Below are 20,339 nucleotides of genomic sequence, written 5' to 3' on the forward strand. Positions count from 1 at the left end.
AAACTTGTGTTAACTTCAAATGCATTAAAGTTATTTCTCGTTTATTTAACAGGAGCCACCAAAGAAAACTGTTATTGGACTTCTGGACATTTATGGCTTTGAAGTCTTTGAAACAAACAGGTAATTTGCTGTACACTGGTCTAATTTTATTTTTATCCTCACCGTAGTATGTAAACATTATTCAGTCTAGACAGCCCTAATAATACTAAAAAGCCTTTATTAAAAATAGGTCCTACTGACAGGTATCATTGATGCTCTATTAATGTGTCCTTTTGTCTTGTGTCTTATGGGCATAAAATAAACAACTACTGTGGGGAGCTGTCTTTTCTAGCAAAGTGGCCCTTTCAAAATGTTGCTTCGGGGCCCACAAAGTTCTGACTACACCTAATGTTCTACTGACATATGTTTCACTATAGAAAAGCTTTGTCGCAAGAGAAGTAATGTAGTTCCCTATAAATTACAGCATAGGCACGCTTATCCAGAGCAGTGCATACATGTTATATCATTTTGGTGAACAATATTTTTGAAATGAGTTAAAGGACTGGAGACGGTGAATTACCTTCCAGTGTTCACCCTACAAAGGTACTTTGTTTTTGGATTAGATCAGAGTCGGCGGAGATTGGGTTTCGTCCTATATAATGGCAGTCGGTGGTGAAGCACAACTTATATTGCGCATATGTAAAACAGCTTTAAACATACAAATATATGCGATAACAGCATCACCAATAACACACTGATGATTAATTTAAGCTATATTAAGGGGGAAAGTTATCAAATACTGGAGTGAGATAAAGTATTGAAGTTGTCCATGGCAACCAATTATCTTCTGTCATTGTACAGGCTATACCAGAACAATCATATAAACTGATTGGGTGATATGAGCAACTTCTCCGCTTTATCACTTCAAGATTTAAGAAATCTCCTGTAAGAGAAAAGTACCAATGTTTTATTTAAAAAGACCAATGGTTTGAAAATAGCAAGATATTTCCAATTTTGCACATCTTCAAATGTTTTTACCTCTCAGAAAAGCTAAGGCAGACATACAAATGTTATTTAAGGAGGATGGCAATGTACACACAAGGGTGCCAAACTTATTTGGTTTGCATGGCGGTATACGCAATAAAGTGTATATTGTAAATGTGTAGTACAGTATCTTATTATCTTTACCTGGGCCTGTTGGAGGGACCTGGCAAAGGCCCAAGGTCTTCTACACCCCCCAACCTCCCGTTGTATGAGACCTCCCGTTGTATGAGAGAGGACTGACTAACTCCCCAGCACAGCATGCTGCACAAACTGCTGTCTATTGTGCTGAGGAGAGTCAGTCCTCTCTCCCCTTGCATGATTTGTGGGGGGATCGATAGCACACGCTCACCTCTGCTTCCTCCTCTTCCGCTGCCACCACTGTATCAGGGACAGATGCCCCCTGTGCAGTGCCAGATTTGTGGCAGAACGTACATTTTCTGGGAGGGGCTTTTCTCGACCACACCTACCCCAACTGGCCATACCCCCCCTGGCAAGCAGATATCTACAATGTATTAATATCTTCAATAAAGATGTATTTATTATATAAATTATTTGCCAATAAATAGGAATTATTGTGTGAAAAATTCTTATATCCTTAACTTGAATTCTGTCTGCCATGTTTACAGCTTTGAACAGTTTTGTATCAATTATTGTAATGAAAAACTACAGCAGCTGTTTATTACAATGACACTAAATGCTGAACAAGAGGAGTACAAAACAGAAGGCATTGAGGTACTCTTAGTCATTATTCTTTACATATCTGTGACATTAAACAACAATTTCTGCTAAAGTAAAGAACATGACCTCTCTGGCTGACATATATCTATTTTCTTTTGAATGGTTATATATCATTTTATTTGTTGTATACAGTTAAGCTGGGTACACACTGAGTGATATGCCATCCGGTCAGGTGGATCAGCTTTATTGATCAGTGTGTCCGCTCCCTGGGCCAGATGTACTAAGCTAGAAAAGTGATAAATTGGAGAGTGATAAACCACCAACCAATCAGCTTCTACAGTACCTAAAAAGAAAAAATTACAGAGCACAAATCTATTTAAAAACTCTCCTGAGTCTGCTGCTGTCCTTAACAAGGAGATACTCCACCCCTTGAATTATACCAAAAAGCAAAGAGAAATTAAAGACAGCACTGATTCAGGTAATCAAATGTAAAAATATTTTAATATTAACAATACATTTACACAAATCACACAAATAACCAGCCGGTAAATAAACAATAACATTTATCTAATATCACTCTCTCTGTAGCTGTCACTTTAACAGGTATTGCACAAGCAAATTGGTTAGTATATCATAGCAAAGAAAGCAGTTGTTGTAAGTACTTCCTATTATATAGTTTGGTTAGTCCAGATTATTCAGAATCAGAGGCGTAGCTACCGTAAGGCAGCCACCGCGGCTGCTTGGGGGAGCAAGCGCCAGCGGGGCGCCCCCAGTGCCCGGGCACTCTGGTCAGACCCCCCCCTTACCCCTCCGCATGCCGCCGCCACCGCATTCAGTCCGGCACCGGGGCTCCGTCTCCTGCAGTAATGAAAAATGACACGACAAAATGGCTGCCCCCTAATAGCAGACAGTTTTTACGGATGCTAGAGGAGGCCGCCGCCTCCTCTAACATCTCTAAAAAAACTGTCTGCTGTACGGGGGCAGCCATTTTGTCGTGTCATTTTTCATTACTGCAGGAGACGGAGCCCGGAGGCTATCTGCGGTGCCGGACTGAATGCGGGGCCGGCGGCGGCGGCATGCGGAGAGGTAAGGTAATTTTTTGGCAGGGGGGCGCCACAATATTAGTTACGCCTCTGTTCAGAATCCATTGATAGTGTGCAAAAAGGCAATTTAGCAATAAACAATCAGTCAGCTCTCTCACTGCTCGGTTTGTTAGGGATTCAGTTGTTAATAGCATGCATGCTTTCAGAGTTATGCAAAATACTGTTCAGTCAGTGGGTAAACACAAGGATTAGTGTCTGAGCTCATGGGCGGGATGTACTAAAAGGAAAATGCGGTAAAACGGGGTTTTACTGCATTTTCCTATTTACCATTACCCGTCTGCCCCATCTTCGCATGGCAGGGTAGCGCCACCCAGAGGGTGGCCATACCCTATAGAAGCCTATGGGCTTCTATCGCCACCCGCCGTCCGCGCGCCCCCCCTCCCGATCTCCTCCTCCCCCTGCAGGTGTCACAGCCGGGAGGACATCCGGCTTCAGGGGGGGAGGAGGAGACGCAGGGGGATGCTGGCAGCCGCCGGGAGGTGACGGAGACCCCCGCAGACCACATTACAGGTATCGCGGGGGTCTCTGTCACCGCAACCCGATGCTAGCCGCATATGTTAGTACATATGCGGCAGCATCGCGGCGGCTGCCGGGCGAAGGGCGGCGATGTATATTAATACATCCTGCCCCATGAGAGCTATAACCTGCCAATCTCCCGACTGCGAAGCTTTGTCCAAGACCGCGGTATCCCGGCTGCTGGTTCTTTACCAAGGAAATGCAGCCCTTCAGGGTTCCTCCATGGGATAGTGAGCGGGGCGTCAGTGGGGTCTGCACTTGTGTAGGTAATCCATTAACGCGTTTCTCCGCCTCCAAGTCGGCAGCTTCCTCAGAAACCTTTCTGAGGAAGGATACCGCAGTCTTGGACAAAGTTTCACAGTCGGGAGATTGGCAGGTTATAGTTCTCATGAGCTTAGTTGTAGAATTGCATTTGACATGGTGCTGGTGCAGCTTTGATCCTGCATTCAATGGTGCGTCTAACTTTGCGCCCCGAGATGAAATAGTGCAGCTACAAGAGTGCATCCATTCTCAGATGCACAGCATCAAATGAAGCATTAGCAAAAACATGCAGTCACCTAGTTGAAAGTTGTATGTAACATTTCTCCATTGAGAGCGCATGTTCCTGTTTCAAGTCTGTGTTCATACATGTCTAGCAGACATGTATGGTCAGCCAGTGCTCACCTTGCAGATACAGTATTAAGGTCCATACACTCTTCTCGGGACCAGGAGAATTTTGGATAACGGATTATTCTGTATTTTGGAATATTTAAATATTTCAATGATGTATTTTGAAGTATTTTGCATTTATGCTGTATAAACACATTAACCCCATGAAATACACACAAATATATTTTATTTGTTCAAAAAACAAGGTTTCAAAACATGAAACAAAGTTTGTGTACTATCTCAGGCACTGAATGTGACTGCCAACCAATCATTTTCTTGCAGAGATTTAGTGCCAGTTACATCTCATATCCTCAGTAGTGCTGTTACAGATGTCCCCAGTAGTGCCAGTTACATATCATATCCTCAGTAGTGCTGTTACAGATGTCCCCAGTAAGTTTTTAGCAAAAAAAAAAAAAAAAAATTCACTTTCTGGCAGGGCTTAAAGTGGTCATGCAGAAGTGGTGGAACTCATTTATCTGTGCCACCTAGTTATCCCTCCCTCCCTTACCCCCATTAGGCAGAGACAAGGCCAGTGGTTGGGTTTTTGGCATCCCTCCTGCAAACTAGAATGTTTTTCTGTGAGAATTACTGTGCAGGGCCAATGTGGAGGTTAAAATGCTCCACCTCACCATTGGAGGTGGTGGAACTCAGTTCCACCCTGTTCCCCCTCACTTTACCCCTGCTTTCTGGAATGTATGGTTTTCGGAATAATTCGGATAATGGATATTTGTATAAGGGATACTCAACCTGTATATACAAATACATTAAGGGTCAGTATAGAGAACTGTCAGGTGATCTGTGATGGCAAACACTATTGATATATTTAACCCTTTGAGTGCCAAGTGAATTTGTCAAAATAGGTGTGAAAATTGCCAAGCAAACATTTTTATTCATCATAATGCCCTGTAATATTTACCTTATATATGAAATATATATTTTTTAAACAAAGTATCATCTACAATTTGCACAATATAAAATTATACAGAGCAGCTGATTGGGTGCATGGGCTACTTTTCTGCTGGCTCACTTCTCCTCCCTTATCACTGCTTCATACAGTATATCGACCCCTATGTTACTGATCACATACAGTATTATACAGCACTGCATACGGTACATTTGCTTTCTACATATGTGATAATAGTATTACTCTGCTTTCTTTCTTACACAGTGGGAGCCTATCCAGTATTTTGACAACAAGATTATTTGCGACTTAATTGAAGAGAAGCACAAGGGGATAATTTCTATAATGGTAATACATATTAATATTTTATATTACTGTATTATATAGTACTGCAAAAATAATGTAAACTTACTGTATATAAAATAGTCCAATTATATCTACAGCGGATACATTCTGGACAAATAAAATAGGGAGGTGGCCGTTTCACACCAGTTCCTTCATTTTCCTGCCTACTGATTCTAAAATGCACGACAGCCCGCTAACCTCATCTCATTCCATCGAAAGACCCATTTATTGTCATCCTCACCAGCAACCTTTGCAGAACTGCAGTGAAAGCAGACATATCTTCCATTGGACAACTCTATGCCAGTCAGAGCTGCGGGACAGAAACCCCAAATCAGTGCTAAAGCTTTGTTACTTATTGTAGTTCTCTAATTTTGCTTTATCTCCTCTATTTTTTAACTCTACCCCATCTGTGTCACCCCTGTCTCTCTGCCCCTCCCTTTAGAATGTAAGATGTCATGAGCAGGATCTTCTTCACTCATTTGCTTTTCGGTATTTAAACCATCTTCAATGGCACCAAATTCCGTGTTTTTCTGCCGCTATGATACTTATTTCAGTGCCGTCTGCTGAATTGGGTGCTGCAGATATCTTGTGACACCATATAAATAAGGGATAATAATAATCATCATCACAGTATTACATATTTAACACATATTTATATTAAATCACTAAGTATATTACTATCTTGTTTTTCCTTCTGTCATAGGATGAGGAATGCTTGCGACCTGGGGAAGCTACCGATCTCAGTTTTCTAGCAAAGCTGGAAGAGAAAGTTGGAGAACACCCTCACTTCTTAACGTAAGTGTATGAAGCCTGTATAATCCCAAATTATATTATTTAGCATTTCTGAAGTGCCAACTTATTCCTTAGCACTGTACAATATAGAATTTGTGCCTCATTATGGGGGAAATTTACTAAGGCAAATTCATAAAAAATAGGTGTATTTGTATCCTGAAATACACCTATTTTGTAAACATTCGTATTTTCGGGATACTAAATCGCAAATTCATATTCGTATTCATGGCACATTCATATTTGGGTACTTGTTTCCTATCTGGGCGCCCGCTAAGTTAATTGCGCACCATGCTATTCTCCGTAGAGAAATCTGATCGCATCGCATCGTACACATACACGATATTGAACGATGCGATGCGATTCGATTTCCCATAGGAAACAATGTTAAATGGCTCAATTTAGCCAAATTATCATAGGAACAATAGTAAATGGGCCAAAAACACCCCTGAACATTGAAATGTCCCCCCAAAAGTAGTTGACGCCACCCCGCCATCAACGTGAACCCGAAGCGTGGCGAGCGCAGCGAGCGCGCGAGGGGCGGCGGTACGCGTCCTCCGACCTTTTCATGCCCTACTATCCACTAGGGCGTGGATTGAGAATAGAATAGTGTGGCGAGCGCAGCGAGCCACCGAGCCCGAAGCGTGGCGAGCGCAGCGAGCCCCGCGAGGGGACGCGGATACCTTCACAGGTAAACGCGTCCCTTCGCGGGCTTCCCAGGTGTCCGCGTCGCCATGGACACCTGGGAAGCCCGCGAGGGGACGCGTATAACTGTGAAGGTATCCGCGTCCCCTCGCGGGGCTCGGTGGCTCGCTGCGCTCGCCACACTATTCTATTCTCACTCCACGCCCTAGTGGATAGTAGGGCATGAAAAGGTCGGAGGACGCGTACCGCCGCCCCTCGCGGGCTCGCTGCGCTCGCCACGCTTCGGGTTCACGTTGATGGCGGGGTGGCGTCAACTACTTTTGGGGGGACATTTCAATGTTCAGGGGTGTTTTTGGCCCATTTACTATTGTTCCTATGATAATTTGGCTAAATTGAGCCATTTCACATTGTTTCCTATGGGAAATCGAATCGGATCGCATCGCATCGCATCGTTCAATATCGTGTATGTGTACGATGCGATGAGATCCGATTTCATTACGGTGCCGTACGTAGAAAACCTGGGCGCCCAGATAGGAAACAAGTACCCATATTTGTATTTACAAATACGAATTGATATGCCATCGGAAGAATATGAATAGGAATCACCATTCAAAAGAATGGTGATTCCTAATTTACTAAGCAGCCGTATTGAAATATGGCCGCTAATTAACATAAAGCGTCCGCTTATTGCCAGTCAACTACGCCAGGAAAATAGACCTCAATTTCCTGGCATGTTTGGATCAGTCATATCTGTGCAGACTTCAGTGTTACAAAAAAGGTTAAACAAATAAATAAACAAAAAAAATGGCGTGAGTTTCCTTCCCCATAGCTGTAACCAGCACCAGGCTCAAAGAGCCAGGGATGGTTTTAAAAAATCAGGGAAAATTTTGCGTAGGGCTCCGCTGATTTTTTAAAACCAACCCCAGGCTCCAGGGCCGGGTCTGGTTCCCAAAATACGGGTGACAATATGAATAGGGTTCCCCCGTATTTTAAGAAGCAGCCCCGGCCAAAGCATTCATCCCTACCAACCAGTCAGCCTTGGAAGGGGTCCTGGGGGAGTGGGGACCCCCCAACGAAGGGTACCGGGCTGATAAATGGTGTAAAAAATAGAAGAAAACATTGGGTTTTGTTGTGGAACTATGAGTCCCAGCAAGCCTGGAATGCATACTGGGACCTGGAGAACCACAAGTCTCAGCATGTGGCTGGGACTCTTAGTTCCACAAAAAAAAAACAATGGTTAAATAAAAGCACACTGACACTAGTAGAATAAAACTTTAATACACACAGAGCCCATACATACTGATACTTATATAAGTATCAGTATGTATGGGCTCTGTGTGTATTAAAGTTTTATTTTACTGGTGTCAGTGTGCTTTTATTTAACCATTGGTTTTGTTGTGGAACTAAGCCCATTAATGGGCCGCATGCTGGGACTTGTGGTTCTCCAAGTTCCAGTATGCGTTCCAGGCTTGCTGGGACTCATAGTTCCACAACAAAACCCAATGGTTTCTTTTATTTTTTTTACACCATTTATCAGCACGGTACCCACAGCCCAGGGGTACCGGGGACTGCACCAGGCTTTAGCCTGGGCAGGTAAGTTCTGGAGGGGGGTACCCCTTTGTTGGGTGGTCCCCACTCCCCCAGGACCCCTGCCCAGGCTGACTGGTCAGTAGGGATGAATGCTTTGGCCGGGGCGACTTGTATAAAATTCCCCGCCCGTGCAGACTGCCTATAAGAATTTGATACAAATGAATACGTCATCGGGGTTTACATAGCAGTCGTATTTGACTGCTTTGTAAATTCCCCTCTGGAAAATGAATTTGCATACGGCTAAAACAGCCGTATGCATTCGTATTAAGAATACGAATACGAAAAATCATATTCATAGTCTTAGTGAATTTCCCCCAATATGTTATACTATTGTGTTATTGCTCTAGCTAGTGACCTCTTATGGAAAAGCGAGCACAGTTACTGACACTGTGAGAGGAGTATGGGCAACAGGAAAACAAAACTTCTCATCTTTCACCTGTGCCATTCCATTCTTGGGTTAGCCATTGACTATAGCTGGTTAGCAACCAATTATAGTTTGCCAACAACGGTCGATATCTCTAACATTGATGCCAGGAACCTGGTTCACAATTCGTTTTAGCTTTGAGTAGTCTTTCCACCATGCATGCATGATTGCAATCCATTGATTGTCCAAACATCTATGGTATTTCATTGATGGTTTCAAACCATTGACCATGAATAGTGAGTGGTTTGATGGATGACCCTACAACACTTATGCTATCAGTCACCAAACGTCAGTGCTTACAGGAGGAAGTGAAGGGGACATGCGTCACCCTGCACTCAAAGCACAAGAAGAGGTGGGTAGAATCATGTTGGGGGTTAGAGGTGGAGATGGTACTGCCTATTGGGGCCTACACTCGTAGCGATAAAGGGGTATTTTCTAAGCAATCTGATTTAATTTGGCTATATCGTTTAGAAATTAAACCCACATTAATATGTGTGTAGGGCCCATAGCGATAGCGATGCATGGCCCTGCGCTTCGCTATTGCCAGGAAATGTAAAACCAGCCCGCTGGATAAATCTAATCAGATCACTTAGCAAGAGACTGCACATCTTCTGTGTTTTGTGTAGTGGGCGACAGTGAGATCAGCGATCTGCATAACTTGCTTAACTTACATCTCCTATGCCTAATTTACTTGCTTAACTTGAATCTTCCATGCTTAATTTACTTGCTTAACTTGCTTACATGCTTAGTTGCTATGCTTAATCACTGGTGCACATCGCTGGTACTGTACTTTCTAACCAATCAAGATTCAGGGAAGCTCAAGGGAAAGCTCTCATGCTAAATCTTCCATTCTAAATCTCTGACACAAATATCTACATTTCTGAGATTGTTCTCCTCTCTTTGTGTTTAAAGCCGCAAACTTGCAGGCCCAGGGGCTAGGAAGGCAATCGATTGGGTGGACTTCCAGCTTCTCCACTATGCGGGGGAGGTTACTTACTGTGCTGTGGGTGAGTAGGGAACTTTGTACAAGTACAATGTGCACAGTATAATGCTAAAGCAATAAACTGTTTTGTTCATATTATGCATGAAATAGATGCTCATTTATCCATTTTAAGTTTACCCCTTCAGTGGAATTGATCTAATCATTGGTGATGGACCATATTCCCACTGGTCACTTCTGCTTTACAGTATTCTAACACTCTGCCTGATATGTTTAAAGTTCAGAAATGTATTTGTAAACCATTCAGCTGCAAAGTTTGTGTACATAAATAGAAGAGTACACTATTCTGCACAGGTACGGTAATACAGTTAAGGTGGCCATTCACACGCAGATTTATCTTCAGATCTGGCTGGTTGGAACAAAAACATGGTTATGGATGAGAGCAAATGACAGTTGACCATTTGCTTGGAAATGCTTGAAAACTGACAAACTGTCACTCATCCATTACCATGTTTTTGTTCCAACCAGCCAGATCTGAAGATAAATCTTACTAGTGTATGGGCACCTTAAGCGGTTAGTGGTCACTAGATAAGTTAGTTAATTACCCCTAATTATCATAGATATATGATACCATTGTTCAAGTAGAGAGCGGGTGTGCTGTCACAGCCAAAATTGATAGATATAACAAAGAATGTACAAAAAAGGGTTGTCCAATATTGATACACAAATTTAAAATGTCATTTTATTCTGTATTATTTTATTCTAATGGGTTAAACAAAATTGAATCAAATACATGTCAAAAAATTAATATTTAAAAGACAGAAAAAATAATAACTAAAAAAGTATAGAAGTGTGTAATAAAGTCAGATCTTCCCGTACAGATTTACTAATTTAATATGAATTGCTTTCATTTATTCATTGATTGTAGTGGCCTCGCTTCTGTCGGCTTAATGCCAGATAAACAATATCAATTGCTTGATTATGTCTCTTGTTTTTATTATGCCCCAATCTGCCAATTTGTACAAAAGCTTCTGTATTCTGCATTTCAAATGTGTGCATCAATATCAGACAATCCTTTTGTGTGCAATCATTGTTGTATTTTAGAATCAGCAGAGTCGTTTTCCACTCTCTTCTAAAGGCCCCCTTACATTATGCGATTTGGGCACGATTTTGCCCGATTCGGATGAATCGGGCCGTGAAATCGTCCCAAATCGCATATGGTGACATATCCGACCCGATGCGCGGCCCCGTGCGCATCGGATCGGAGATGGGAGGTCGGACGGGCAGCACATAAAGGTGCGTACCCACGGTACGATTTATGTTCCGTAAGATATCATATACAATTCCCCAGAAAAGTCCTGGTGGTTAAAAAGCATAAGATTTGTGCTTAAAATAAGGTACGATGTGCATAAGATATAGCAAACGATCTGACGTCACAGCTATACTACACTATACTATCTTATGCTTTCTAGACAGAATTGGGTTGCATGTTCCCTCCCATACGACCTGCGGGAGCGCGCATCGTACGTCGGATAGTGCATACACACAGTAAGATATAGTGCACTATCTAGCATGCTATTCGAAACTGGCTAGATAGTGTGCACTATATCTTACCGTGGGTACGCAGCTTAAGATTTGCTAAATCTTATGTGCTGCCCGGAGCCGTGCTCCCCCACAACAGGGGACCTACCAGAGTCAGGCGCAGGGAGCCGGGCAGCATCAGCGGGAGCAGGGGGGGCGGCGCAGAGTACCAGGGAGCCGGGCAGGAGAAGACGCTGCAGCAGCAGCACTTAAAAAAAAAAAAAAAAAAAGGGCCATACAAACGCATAGGAAGCCATTCATTGGCTGAGACCTCTCTCAGCCAATCAGCGTTTGGCTGAAACCTCTCTCAGCCAATCAGCGATTGGCTGAGACCTCTCTCAGCCAATCGCTCATTGGCTGAGAGAGGTCTCAGCCAATCAATGGCTTCCTATTCGTTTGTATGGGGTTTTTCTTTTTTTTTGGAAGTGCTGCTGCTGCATCGTGTTCTCCTGCCCGGCTCCCTGGTACTCTGCGCCGCCGCCCCCCCTGCTCCCTGCCCAGCGGCTTCCTGCCCGGCTCCCTGCACCCCGACCCCCCCCCCCCTGCCCACTCTCTGTTTGCGGGCATATTCCTGCTGCTGTCCCCCGCTCCCATTGTCCCTGCAGCTCCCCGGGAGTGGCATGTGATAAAACGCATGCGATTTATCACATGCAAAACTTGGCACATGAAGTGCCATCGCATGTGATCCCTCCCGGGGAGCTGCTGGGACAATCGGGTCCGACTTGTCGTTATGACAAGTCGGACAAATGTAAGGGGGCCTTAATATTTTGGTATTAATTGAATATGTTTGTCTATCTCTATTTATAAATACCTGATTCTAAAATGTCATATTTTTAACCTTAAATAAAGGGAGGTAGTGAGGAGGGAAATCCAAAATCCTTAATAAATATAGCATTTTGAATTCTGCTTGTTTAGGATTTTTAGAAAAAAATAACGACTTGCTGTACAGAAATCTAAAAGAGGTAAGCTGCTGTATGTGGACGTGTTTCTTCTATTTCCATGTGTATGTAGGCAACATAAAAATGGCTAATGTTATGTGTTATGTCCCGAAACGCTTAGGGCCTTATTCTAGTTCACTCTTTCAAAATCCTTCTTAGATGGACAAAACCATGTGCACTGCAGGTGGGGCAGATGTAACTTGTGCAGAGAGAATTAGATTTGGGTGGGGTTTTTACTTCAAAGTGAAATCTATATTGCAGTGTAAAAATAAAGCAGCCAGTATTTACCCTGCACAGAAACAAAATAACTCACCCAAATCTAATTCTTTCTGCACATTTTACATCTGCCCCACCTGCAGTGCACAAGGTTTTGTCCATCTAAGAAGGATTTTGTCCGAAAGAGTGAACTAGAATAAGGCCCATAGTCCATTAGTTGGGATTACACAATGCTGCACGTGTTCAATGTTTTAAACAGTAATTCAAACATTTATAAACTAAAGCTATAGTCACCATTATACTAAGGGGGGGCATTTACCAATGAGCTTTAGCTTCTTAAAACTTGCTGCATACCGTATGAAAAATGGTGCTTCAGCCAATCAGCTCCCAACTACCATGGGTTTGAAAAATTACAGTTAAGAGTTGAAAATAATAAACATAGAAACAAAGTAGCATACATTTCTGTTGATATATTCTACCACTTGGTCATGAACGACTTCCCAGTAATCAGGTTTACAGGACTCCAAACTGATATAAAGCACACAGCAGTCTCCAGTTACTCCAGTTCTTATTACTCCAGTTCTTATTACCGAAGAAGAAGGGCTATGAAACGATCACATACCTTCTTATGCACCAGGGATGGTCTCCTTTCGTAGTCACTGTCTCTGCTGGTGATCATTAATATGTTCCCCTTTAATTTTAAATTGCCACAAATAGCATTAATTTGACATTTTATCTGATCTGGAACCTGATAATTACTAAATATGCCCCAAACTACAGTATCTTACCTACAAAGTTTTGTAGTGTATATTTTTCTTTGTAGTGTATGTATACTTTCACTGACTCATCTTTTTTCAGGTGGTTATAAAATCTAAAAATTATATCTTAAGGGATTGCTTTCATGCATCAGAACTGGACAACAGGAAGCGACCTGAGACTGTGAGTGGACCCATATGTCTTCCAACACAAATAATCTAGATGGCTCAGCTTCAGAACTCTAGTTTTTTCATATGCCATTCAAATTTGGTTGGATCATAGGCAGTTCTATCATGCTGTTTCAGCACATCCATCCACTTGGCATTAAGTACAGCAGAGATTCTAGATAAAGCCAATCGGTATACATATTTTCGGTAAACTAAAACCAAAGAGTATACCAAATGTATGCAGCCCATCACAACAAGTAACCATTGCTCTAGTTAGTAAGGAGTAAGAATTTCTTTGGAAATTAAGCGGTGATTTCATGGTGACATGCATTTTAACCTACCTTCTTATTGAGATAGGTTAAACTAAGAAACATTTGTCTTGTTCCCTTCTTTAAACTTCACATTTAGACCTTCCAGTTGTTCTCCTCTTGCAAAATTGTTGTTGCTGAGTTTGGAGAAGCCTGTTCTCCAAGTGAATGCTATTTAAAATGATTTTGTTTTCAAAACTTCTCTAAACATGCTATGGGGGTAACTCAATTAACCGTGGTAATTTAGTGTGGGTTAATTGGTCCCTAGGTTCTATTTAAATAGCACCAAAAATTCACAATAGATGTAGGCAGGTTTTTCCAATCCAGAAGCGAAAACACATAGATCCGTGGACTTCTGTTCTGATTCTGTGGGGGACATCCAATTACCCGTGGATTATCAGGGATTTTGTTTCACTTGCCTCAGGGTTTTTCTCACACAATGTTTTATCATGCCTAATTGGATACCTCGCTATGTGTTTTTTCCCAAAATAATCTTACTAATTGAATTCCACCCTATGAGTATGGTTCTGAGGAGAAGTAACCGCTCCATTTTCTAAACATTAAAAAAACTGCACCTAAAATAAAACACTTGCTTGGAGCCTAGGAGGAACCTCTGGCAATATCAAAAGACAAGCCAAAATCTGTGCGTTAATGACATGAAGCCCTGTACCAGTGAGTCACTGATTTAGATGCTAAACTTGCGATGTGTTTCATCTGTTATGCACTATGTATACAAGAGATAAACAAAATGGCAGTATCTTCCAATGTGACTCATATCTACCCCTTACTTGTCCTCCCAGGTAACCACTCAGTTTAAGAATAGCTTGGCAAGCCTTATAGAAATCCTGATGTCCAAGGAACCGGCATACATTAGATGTATCAAGCCGAACAATGACAAACTGCCAGGTAAGAACAGTATGTAAAATAACATAAATTGCACACAGCATCCATAATAGTTCAAAACCATATTCTGCCCTACTCACACACAATTACTAGCACTGTCTGGTTGCAATGGATGGAAATGTGTAACAGTGTAATTACTGTAGGAGTTAATTTAGTATGGATTACTAAATAGAGAATTTGCAAATCGAGGGATTATAAAATGACTGCGCATGTGTACCGTACGCATTGCGCTATCGCGAGGGGAAATAGCCACAGAAAATTCATATGAATCATAAATGTAATCTCCTTGCAGTTTGACTGACAGGAAGCCAGGATATTTGGTGGGAAACCTGTTTATCAGGTGTGTCTGAAAGAGAAACGCAGGCATGCCCAGGCATTTTTTTAGGAGCAATGAAAAAAGTGGCCCTAGAGTCACTCAAGAGCGCTGGTTGGCTAAACTAAAATCAACAAGTTGCTGCTTATAAAGGATGTGTAGCTTTAATCAAAACTGCAAGTGTATAAGTAACTACGGCAAAAAAAAAGTCACTGTTACCTTAAGAGGCGCAGCTTTTCTCAGTAAATTAATCAATAAATGCAATATTTTAAATAATATAAAAATGTATTCAATTATATTTCAGCGAAAAAGCATAACTCAACTTGCAATGTGAACTGTTATAGGGGAATTTTGCATTCCGACATCCAAGTATATTTCTCTCTGTACATTAAGTCACTTAAATTTTTACACGTGTTCACCACAGGGAAATTTGATGAAATGTTGGTACGCCACCAGGTGAAATACCTGGGCTTAATGGAGTATTTACGGGTCAGAAGAGCAGGATTTGCATACCGCAGAAAATATGAGACATTCCTGCAGAGGTAAATGTGTATACTGCAGCTGATCATTCTGAGGATATATTGCCATAAATCACACATTTTTAACACATACATTGTTAAAGGGTTGAAGTGTTAATCTTCTACCAAATTTCATGCGGTAAAATGAATTTAACTAAAATAAATAGCTATGTATATTTTATTTATATTCTTGTTTTTTAGATTTGTAATTATTATGATAGGAAAATCGTATCTTTCCAAAAATACTTTATTAGGCATTGGGCCCGGATTCAGACCTAATCGCAGCCCTGACGATTATCAATTGTGCAATTGCATGGTACTTTCTGCGCATACACGAGGTATTGCTGTGAGGTCCTCCTGGCTAGCCATCGCAAGATGATTGACAGCCAGCCGGCCTATGTAGGCAGCACCCCAGCGTTTTCTGGGAGTGCCACCAAAAACCACAGGTGGACCCGGCTGTTGGGAGGGGCCCTGATCTCCCTGCAGTTGGCCCTGATTTCCCCACGGCCTTTGCATCGCAGCGCCGAGTAAGTCTACTTACTCGGCACTGCACATGGGGGTGAGGTGTGTGTGTGTGTGTGTGTGTGTGTGTGTGTGTGTGGGGGGGGGGGGGGGAATTCATTCCATGGTGAGTGAATTCAAATGGATTTTCCCCAGCTTAATAGCTGAGCATAGTGGACGCATTTCACTCTGGCCGGGAGGGTGCTAACTGATTGATGGGCTGTAAGAATTCAGGTTCAACAATCAGGTCTGAATGAGCCCCATTGTATGATCTATGTATCAGTCTTATCTGTTTCATCTTGAATAAAAATAAGTTTAAAAGAAAATAAATATCTCCTGGGTTGTTTCTGGAGCATAATCAACATAGAATAAGGACAATGTAGTACACAATTCTTACTTATTCAAGATTATTTAATGAGTGCAGATATGTCCATCCTTGCAGCTAGCACCATTCAGCAGCAGGTTTAGGAGCGCCACACGTTTGATCATTATTTTTGGCTCTTTTATGCGGCTTGTGCATATTGCTTACATTATCTTGTTGTTTTTGGTATCAGTCATAGTTTTAAGTTGCCTATAATGCTAGTTATATACCACTAATTGTGATTGTCAGTTATTCTGGTTTATATATAGCAGGTACAATGAGATCTCTCATTTGTGCTGTAGGTACAAATCATTGTGTCCAGAGACATGGCCTAACTGGGCAGGACCTGCACGAGAAGGCGTTGAGAGACTGGTGAAGCACATAGGTTACCAACCCGATGAATACAAGCTGGGAAGGTAGCTAAACATGTTTGACTAAACCATGGACTGGGCAAGCTTACATTTGAGTTCATGCTGTGATTAACTAATAGTGATCAATCTGATTTACAGACACATTTTCTTACTTGAAAAGGGTACCAAAAAGTTTAATCCACATACTAATTTTATAGATTTAACCATGCATGCAGTTTTTAATCTGGACACAGCTGTCTCCTTCCAAAACCAGCCTGTTTGTAATGCAGGATATGGCACCATTTCTTGTGGCCATTTTGTTCTCCTTGTATGGTGCATGCTACTGTCTTGCATACTTTCTTAGAGGCTTTTTATCCTGGATTCATACATTACTACTTTGCTGTTCTTTAATGCCATTCTGCCACTGCACCACATCACCTGTACCTTATGTCGTAAGGTGCTCACACACCGATCCGATTTGGGCCGATTCCGATGAATTGGGCCAACAAAATAGCCCAAATCAGGTCAGTTTATTGCCCCCTTAGGTCCGATGCGCGGTCTCGTGCACATCGGACCTGCCGGCCGTCCGACCACCCAACCTGGGACCTCCCTCCCGACTGCGAACTTGGTCGAGAGCAGGGATACATGCGATCCATCACATCCATCCATCGCGGTATCGGGTGGCAGTATACCGCTGCGAGGCATCACAGCAGTGTATGGGCATCTTTTTAGCAAACGTTCATAAACATGGTTCTTAAGGCACCCTAACCATCCAGGTTTTAAGGATATCCTTCCTTATGCATGAATGGTACAATCATACTGCCCGAGGAACTGATTAAGTCACCTGCTCTTTAGTATGAATAGCTTTAAAACCTTGACAGTAAGGGTATCTTGAGAACTATGTTTTGGGAATATCTGTCTAAAGGTGCCCATACACGGTCCGTTTAACGGATCCGTTCGGCACTTAATTAGCACGCATCGCATCGGATCGCATCCCTAGTGCATGCACTGTGATCCGATGCGATGTGTACCTAGTACAAAAAGTATGTGCAGCACATACTTTTTGTACCGTACTCTGTGATGCGTGGGAGCGCGCATCGCATAGTACTAAACGGAGCCGGCGAAAACGGACGTGTATGGGCTGCATTACAGTAGGTTTGCCCTCGCTTCATCCATCTCTTTTGTCATTTCTATAAGGTTTGTTATGCCTCCACATATTGGTTATCCCACCCTATGTAGTGCACACAATATGGCCGCCTTACCTGGTACACTTGTGTATAAAATTATGCTAATAGCAAGCTGCATTTCGAATTCCATTCTCCTCAGTGTTTACCACTGCAGATTGGAAGAATCATATTATAAATTCATTTATTATGGTTTACTATTTTTCAGAACAAAGCTTTTTATACGTTATCCTTGTACTTTATTTGCCACTGTGGATTCATTTGAACAGAAGAAGCATCAGCTCGGTAATAATAATATTTGTCACTGAAAGTAAAGTCTATTGTTTTATAGACGATATGTAACTGATAATGTTAGTTCTGAATTGTATACCTCTGAAATGATCTGTCACGTGCACAATAATGGATGGAAGGATGTGCTGGCATCATCATTTCTCATGGACAGTTTAATATCTATAGTAGCCTTTTCTTTTAGTTGTCATATTATGATGTCATGTTTTATACACCACACAATGTTCCTCATTTGGTTTTGTGTGCTGAATCTTCATATCTTCTCTAATTGTAGTTTCAAAAATCCAAGCCAAATACAAAGGGTGTTTAGGAAGGAGAGCTTTTGTGAAAAAGAAGAAAGCAGGTACAGTGACCCATGGATTTCTGCTCTTATTTCCTTTCTCCAGTAAAATGTTCAACCTTAAGAATCATTTTTGAGTGAGCTGGTAAGTGAGACTATAGCCTGGAAATAAGGGCAGGTCTGACCTTGAACTGTTAGTGCACCTATGTGACCTGACAGCATAGATCGCATCCTTCTTAGTGCACCTATGTGACCTGACAGCATAGATCGCATCCTTCTTAGTGCATCTATGTGACCTGACAGCATAGATTGCATCCTTCTTTGTGCACCTATGTGACCTGACAGCATAGATCGCATCCTTCTTAGTGCATCTATGTGACCTGACAGCATAGATTGCATCCTTCTTAGTGCACCTACAGTATATGACCTGAAAGCAACAGCATAGATTGCATCCTTCTTAGTGCAACTATATGACCTGACAGCATAGATTGCATCCTTATTAGTGCAACTGTATGACCTGACAGCATAGATTGCATCCTTCTTAGTGCACCTACAGTATATGACCTGAAAGCAACAGCATAGATTGCATCCTTCTTAGTGCAACTATATGACCTGACAGCATAGATTGCATCCTTATTAGTGCAACTGTATAACCTGACAGCATAGATTGCATCCTTCTCCGCACCTGGTGCTCCTTCTCATAGGAAAGATGGAATAGGTTCCCGAGGTTAGACTGAACGTTTTTGAGTTTTATGCATGAAGGAAGCTCCCTATGCTATGGGTCCTCAGACAGTATTGCGGTTGCCAGATAAGCAGGAGATATCCATTATATATCCTGCATTACCTGTATAATGAATGTATAATCATGATATTTTGATTTTACAAAGGTAAGAGAATATTAGAATTTTTACTTACATTAAGGCAAATATTCTGATTGACATGCAGCGCTGTGAAGATCGCAGTACTGCGTGTCTTTTTTAGCTCGCCCACTGTTCGCACAGACCCCCGCTCCCCTGGATATTTTGCATAAATCAATGGCCCAAAACATGCCCAATACAATCGGTCAATCTTATATTTAAATTGGGTGTTTCGAGGCCAAATCGTTCTGGTGTGTACCCTACATTACAACAGAGCAATTCAGCATTGCTCTGGTGTAAGGACAGCTGCTTTTGCAGCATGAAAAAGGCCTCATATCCCACTGTACAACAAATATTTGGGCTTAAGAATGCACCCTCTCGACTACCTTGTTTCAATAATCAATACTAAGCTTTGCAAAAGAAGGTGCATACAGTATATGCAAGTAATCCTGACTGCACAGATTGCCCTCACTCAGCCCAACAACATTCTACTGGGAGTGTGGCCTGCTGCTCCAGCGTGCCCATAATAATTTGAATTCCATCATCATGCTACCTGGAGTGGAGCTTTAAATGTCAACAGGTATTGAATTGAATGGTTTTCAGTTAATTTCTACCCTCTGAGAATAGCAGTGATTATGACTGTGCAAACCATTAAAACTCAGAAAAGGTGGTGGATGGTAGATCAACAGTCAGTAGGTCGATGAGTTAAAAGGTTGACATACAAAAGGTCGACAGGTTCAAAACCTCAACATAACAATGTTTTTTTAAACTTTTTAACTTTTTTTTTTTTTACCATCCACGTGGACTGCGAATAGGAATATTAACCTGTGTTGGGCGCAGTGGTAGCGGACAAAGGCACATTGCCCGAACCATGGTGAACAAAGCAAGCCTAAGACAGTACACATTTCCACTCATTTGGCTTACATATGGTTAAACATACAAAATTACACAAAAAAAGCAGGTCCACTATTTTTGTGTTAAACATTTCCATGTCGACCTTTGGATTCTGACGACATGGATTATCTGTCAGCCATGTGGATACCCAAGTTTCTGTATGTACCCACTTTAGCACAGATCAGCTTTGTGGTGTATTCTAAAAACTACAACTCGCTTTGTATTTTTACAATGAAAGTTTTACCACCTTCCAGTGAAGCCTTCATGCTGTGTGTGTATCTGTTACACTTTGTCATGGCCATTAGATCTTCTAACCATACCG

General features: G+C 41.9%; 1 protein-coding gene across 1 annotated transcript in view; it reads left to right on the forward strand.

The window, feature by feature from the left end:
- Nucleotides 1-20,339, forward strand: part of MYO1H (myosin IH) — a 70,110-nt gene that overhangs the window by 37,546 nt on the left and 12,225 nt on the right. Inside the window, exons 10-21 of the mRNA XM_083146121.1 lie at nucleotides 53-120; nucleotides 1,650-1,755; nucleotides 5,137-5,217; nucleotides 5,918-6,009; nucleotides 9,575-9,669; nucleotides 12,099-12,145; nucleotides 13,196-13,276; nucleotides 14,369-14,474; nucleotides 15,209-15,326; nucleotides 16,467-16,580; nucleotides 17,907-17,983; nucleotides 18,261-18,329. Coding sequence (XP_083002247.1) covers nucleotides 53-120; nucleotides 1,650-1,755; nucleotides 5,137-5,217; nucleotides 5,918-6,009; nucleotides 9,575-9,669; nucleotides 12,099-12,145; nucleotides 13,196-13,276; nucleotides 14,369-14,474; nucleotides 15,209-15,326; nucleotides 16,467-16,580; nucleotides 17,907-17,983; nucleotides 18,261-18,329 — 1,054 coding nt within the window. The remainder of the gene's footprint in view (nucleotides 1-52; nucleotides 121-1,649; nucleotides 1,756-5,136; nucleotides 5,218-5,917; nucleotides 6,010-9,574; nucleotides 9,670-12,098; nucleotides 12,146-13,195; nucleotides 13,277-14,368; nucleotides 14,475-15,208; nucleotides 15,327-16,466; nucleotides 16,581-17,906; nucleotides 17,984-18,260; nucleotides 18,330-20,339) is intronic.

The sequence above is a fragment of the Crinia signifera genome, chromosome 1 (assembly GCF_055691185.1).
Source record: "Crinia signifera chromosome 1, ASM5569118v1, whole genome shotgun sequence".
Taxonomy (NCBI): Eukaryota; Metazoa; Chordata; class Amphibia; order Anura; family Myobatrachidae; genus Crinia; species Crinia signifera.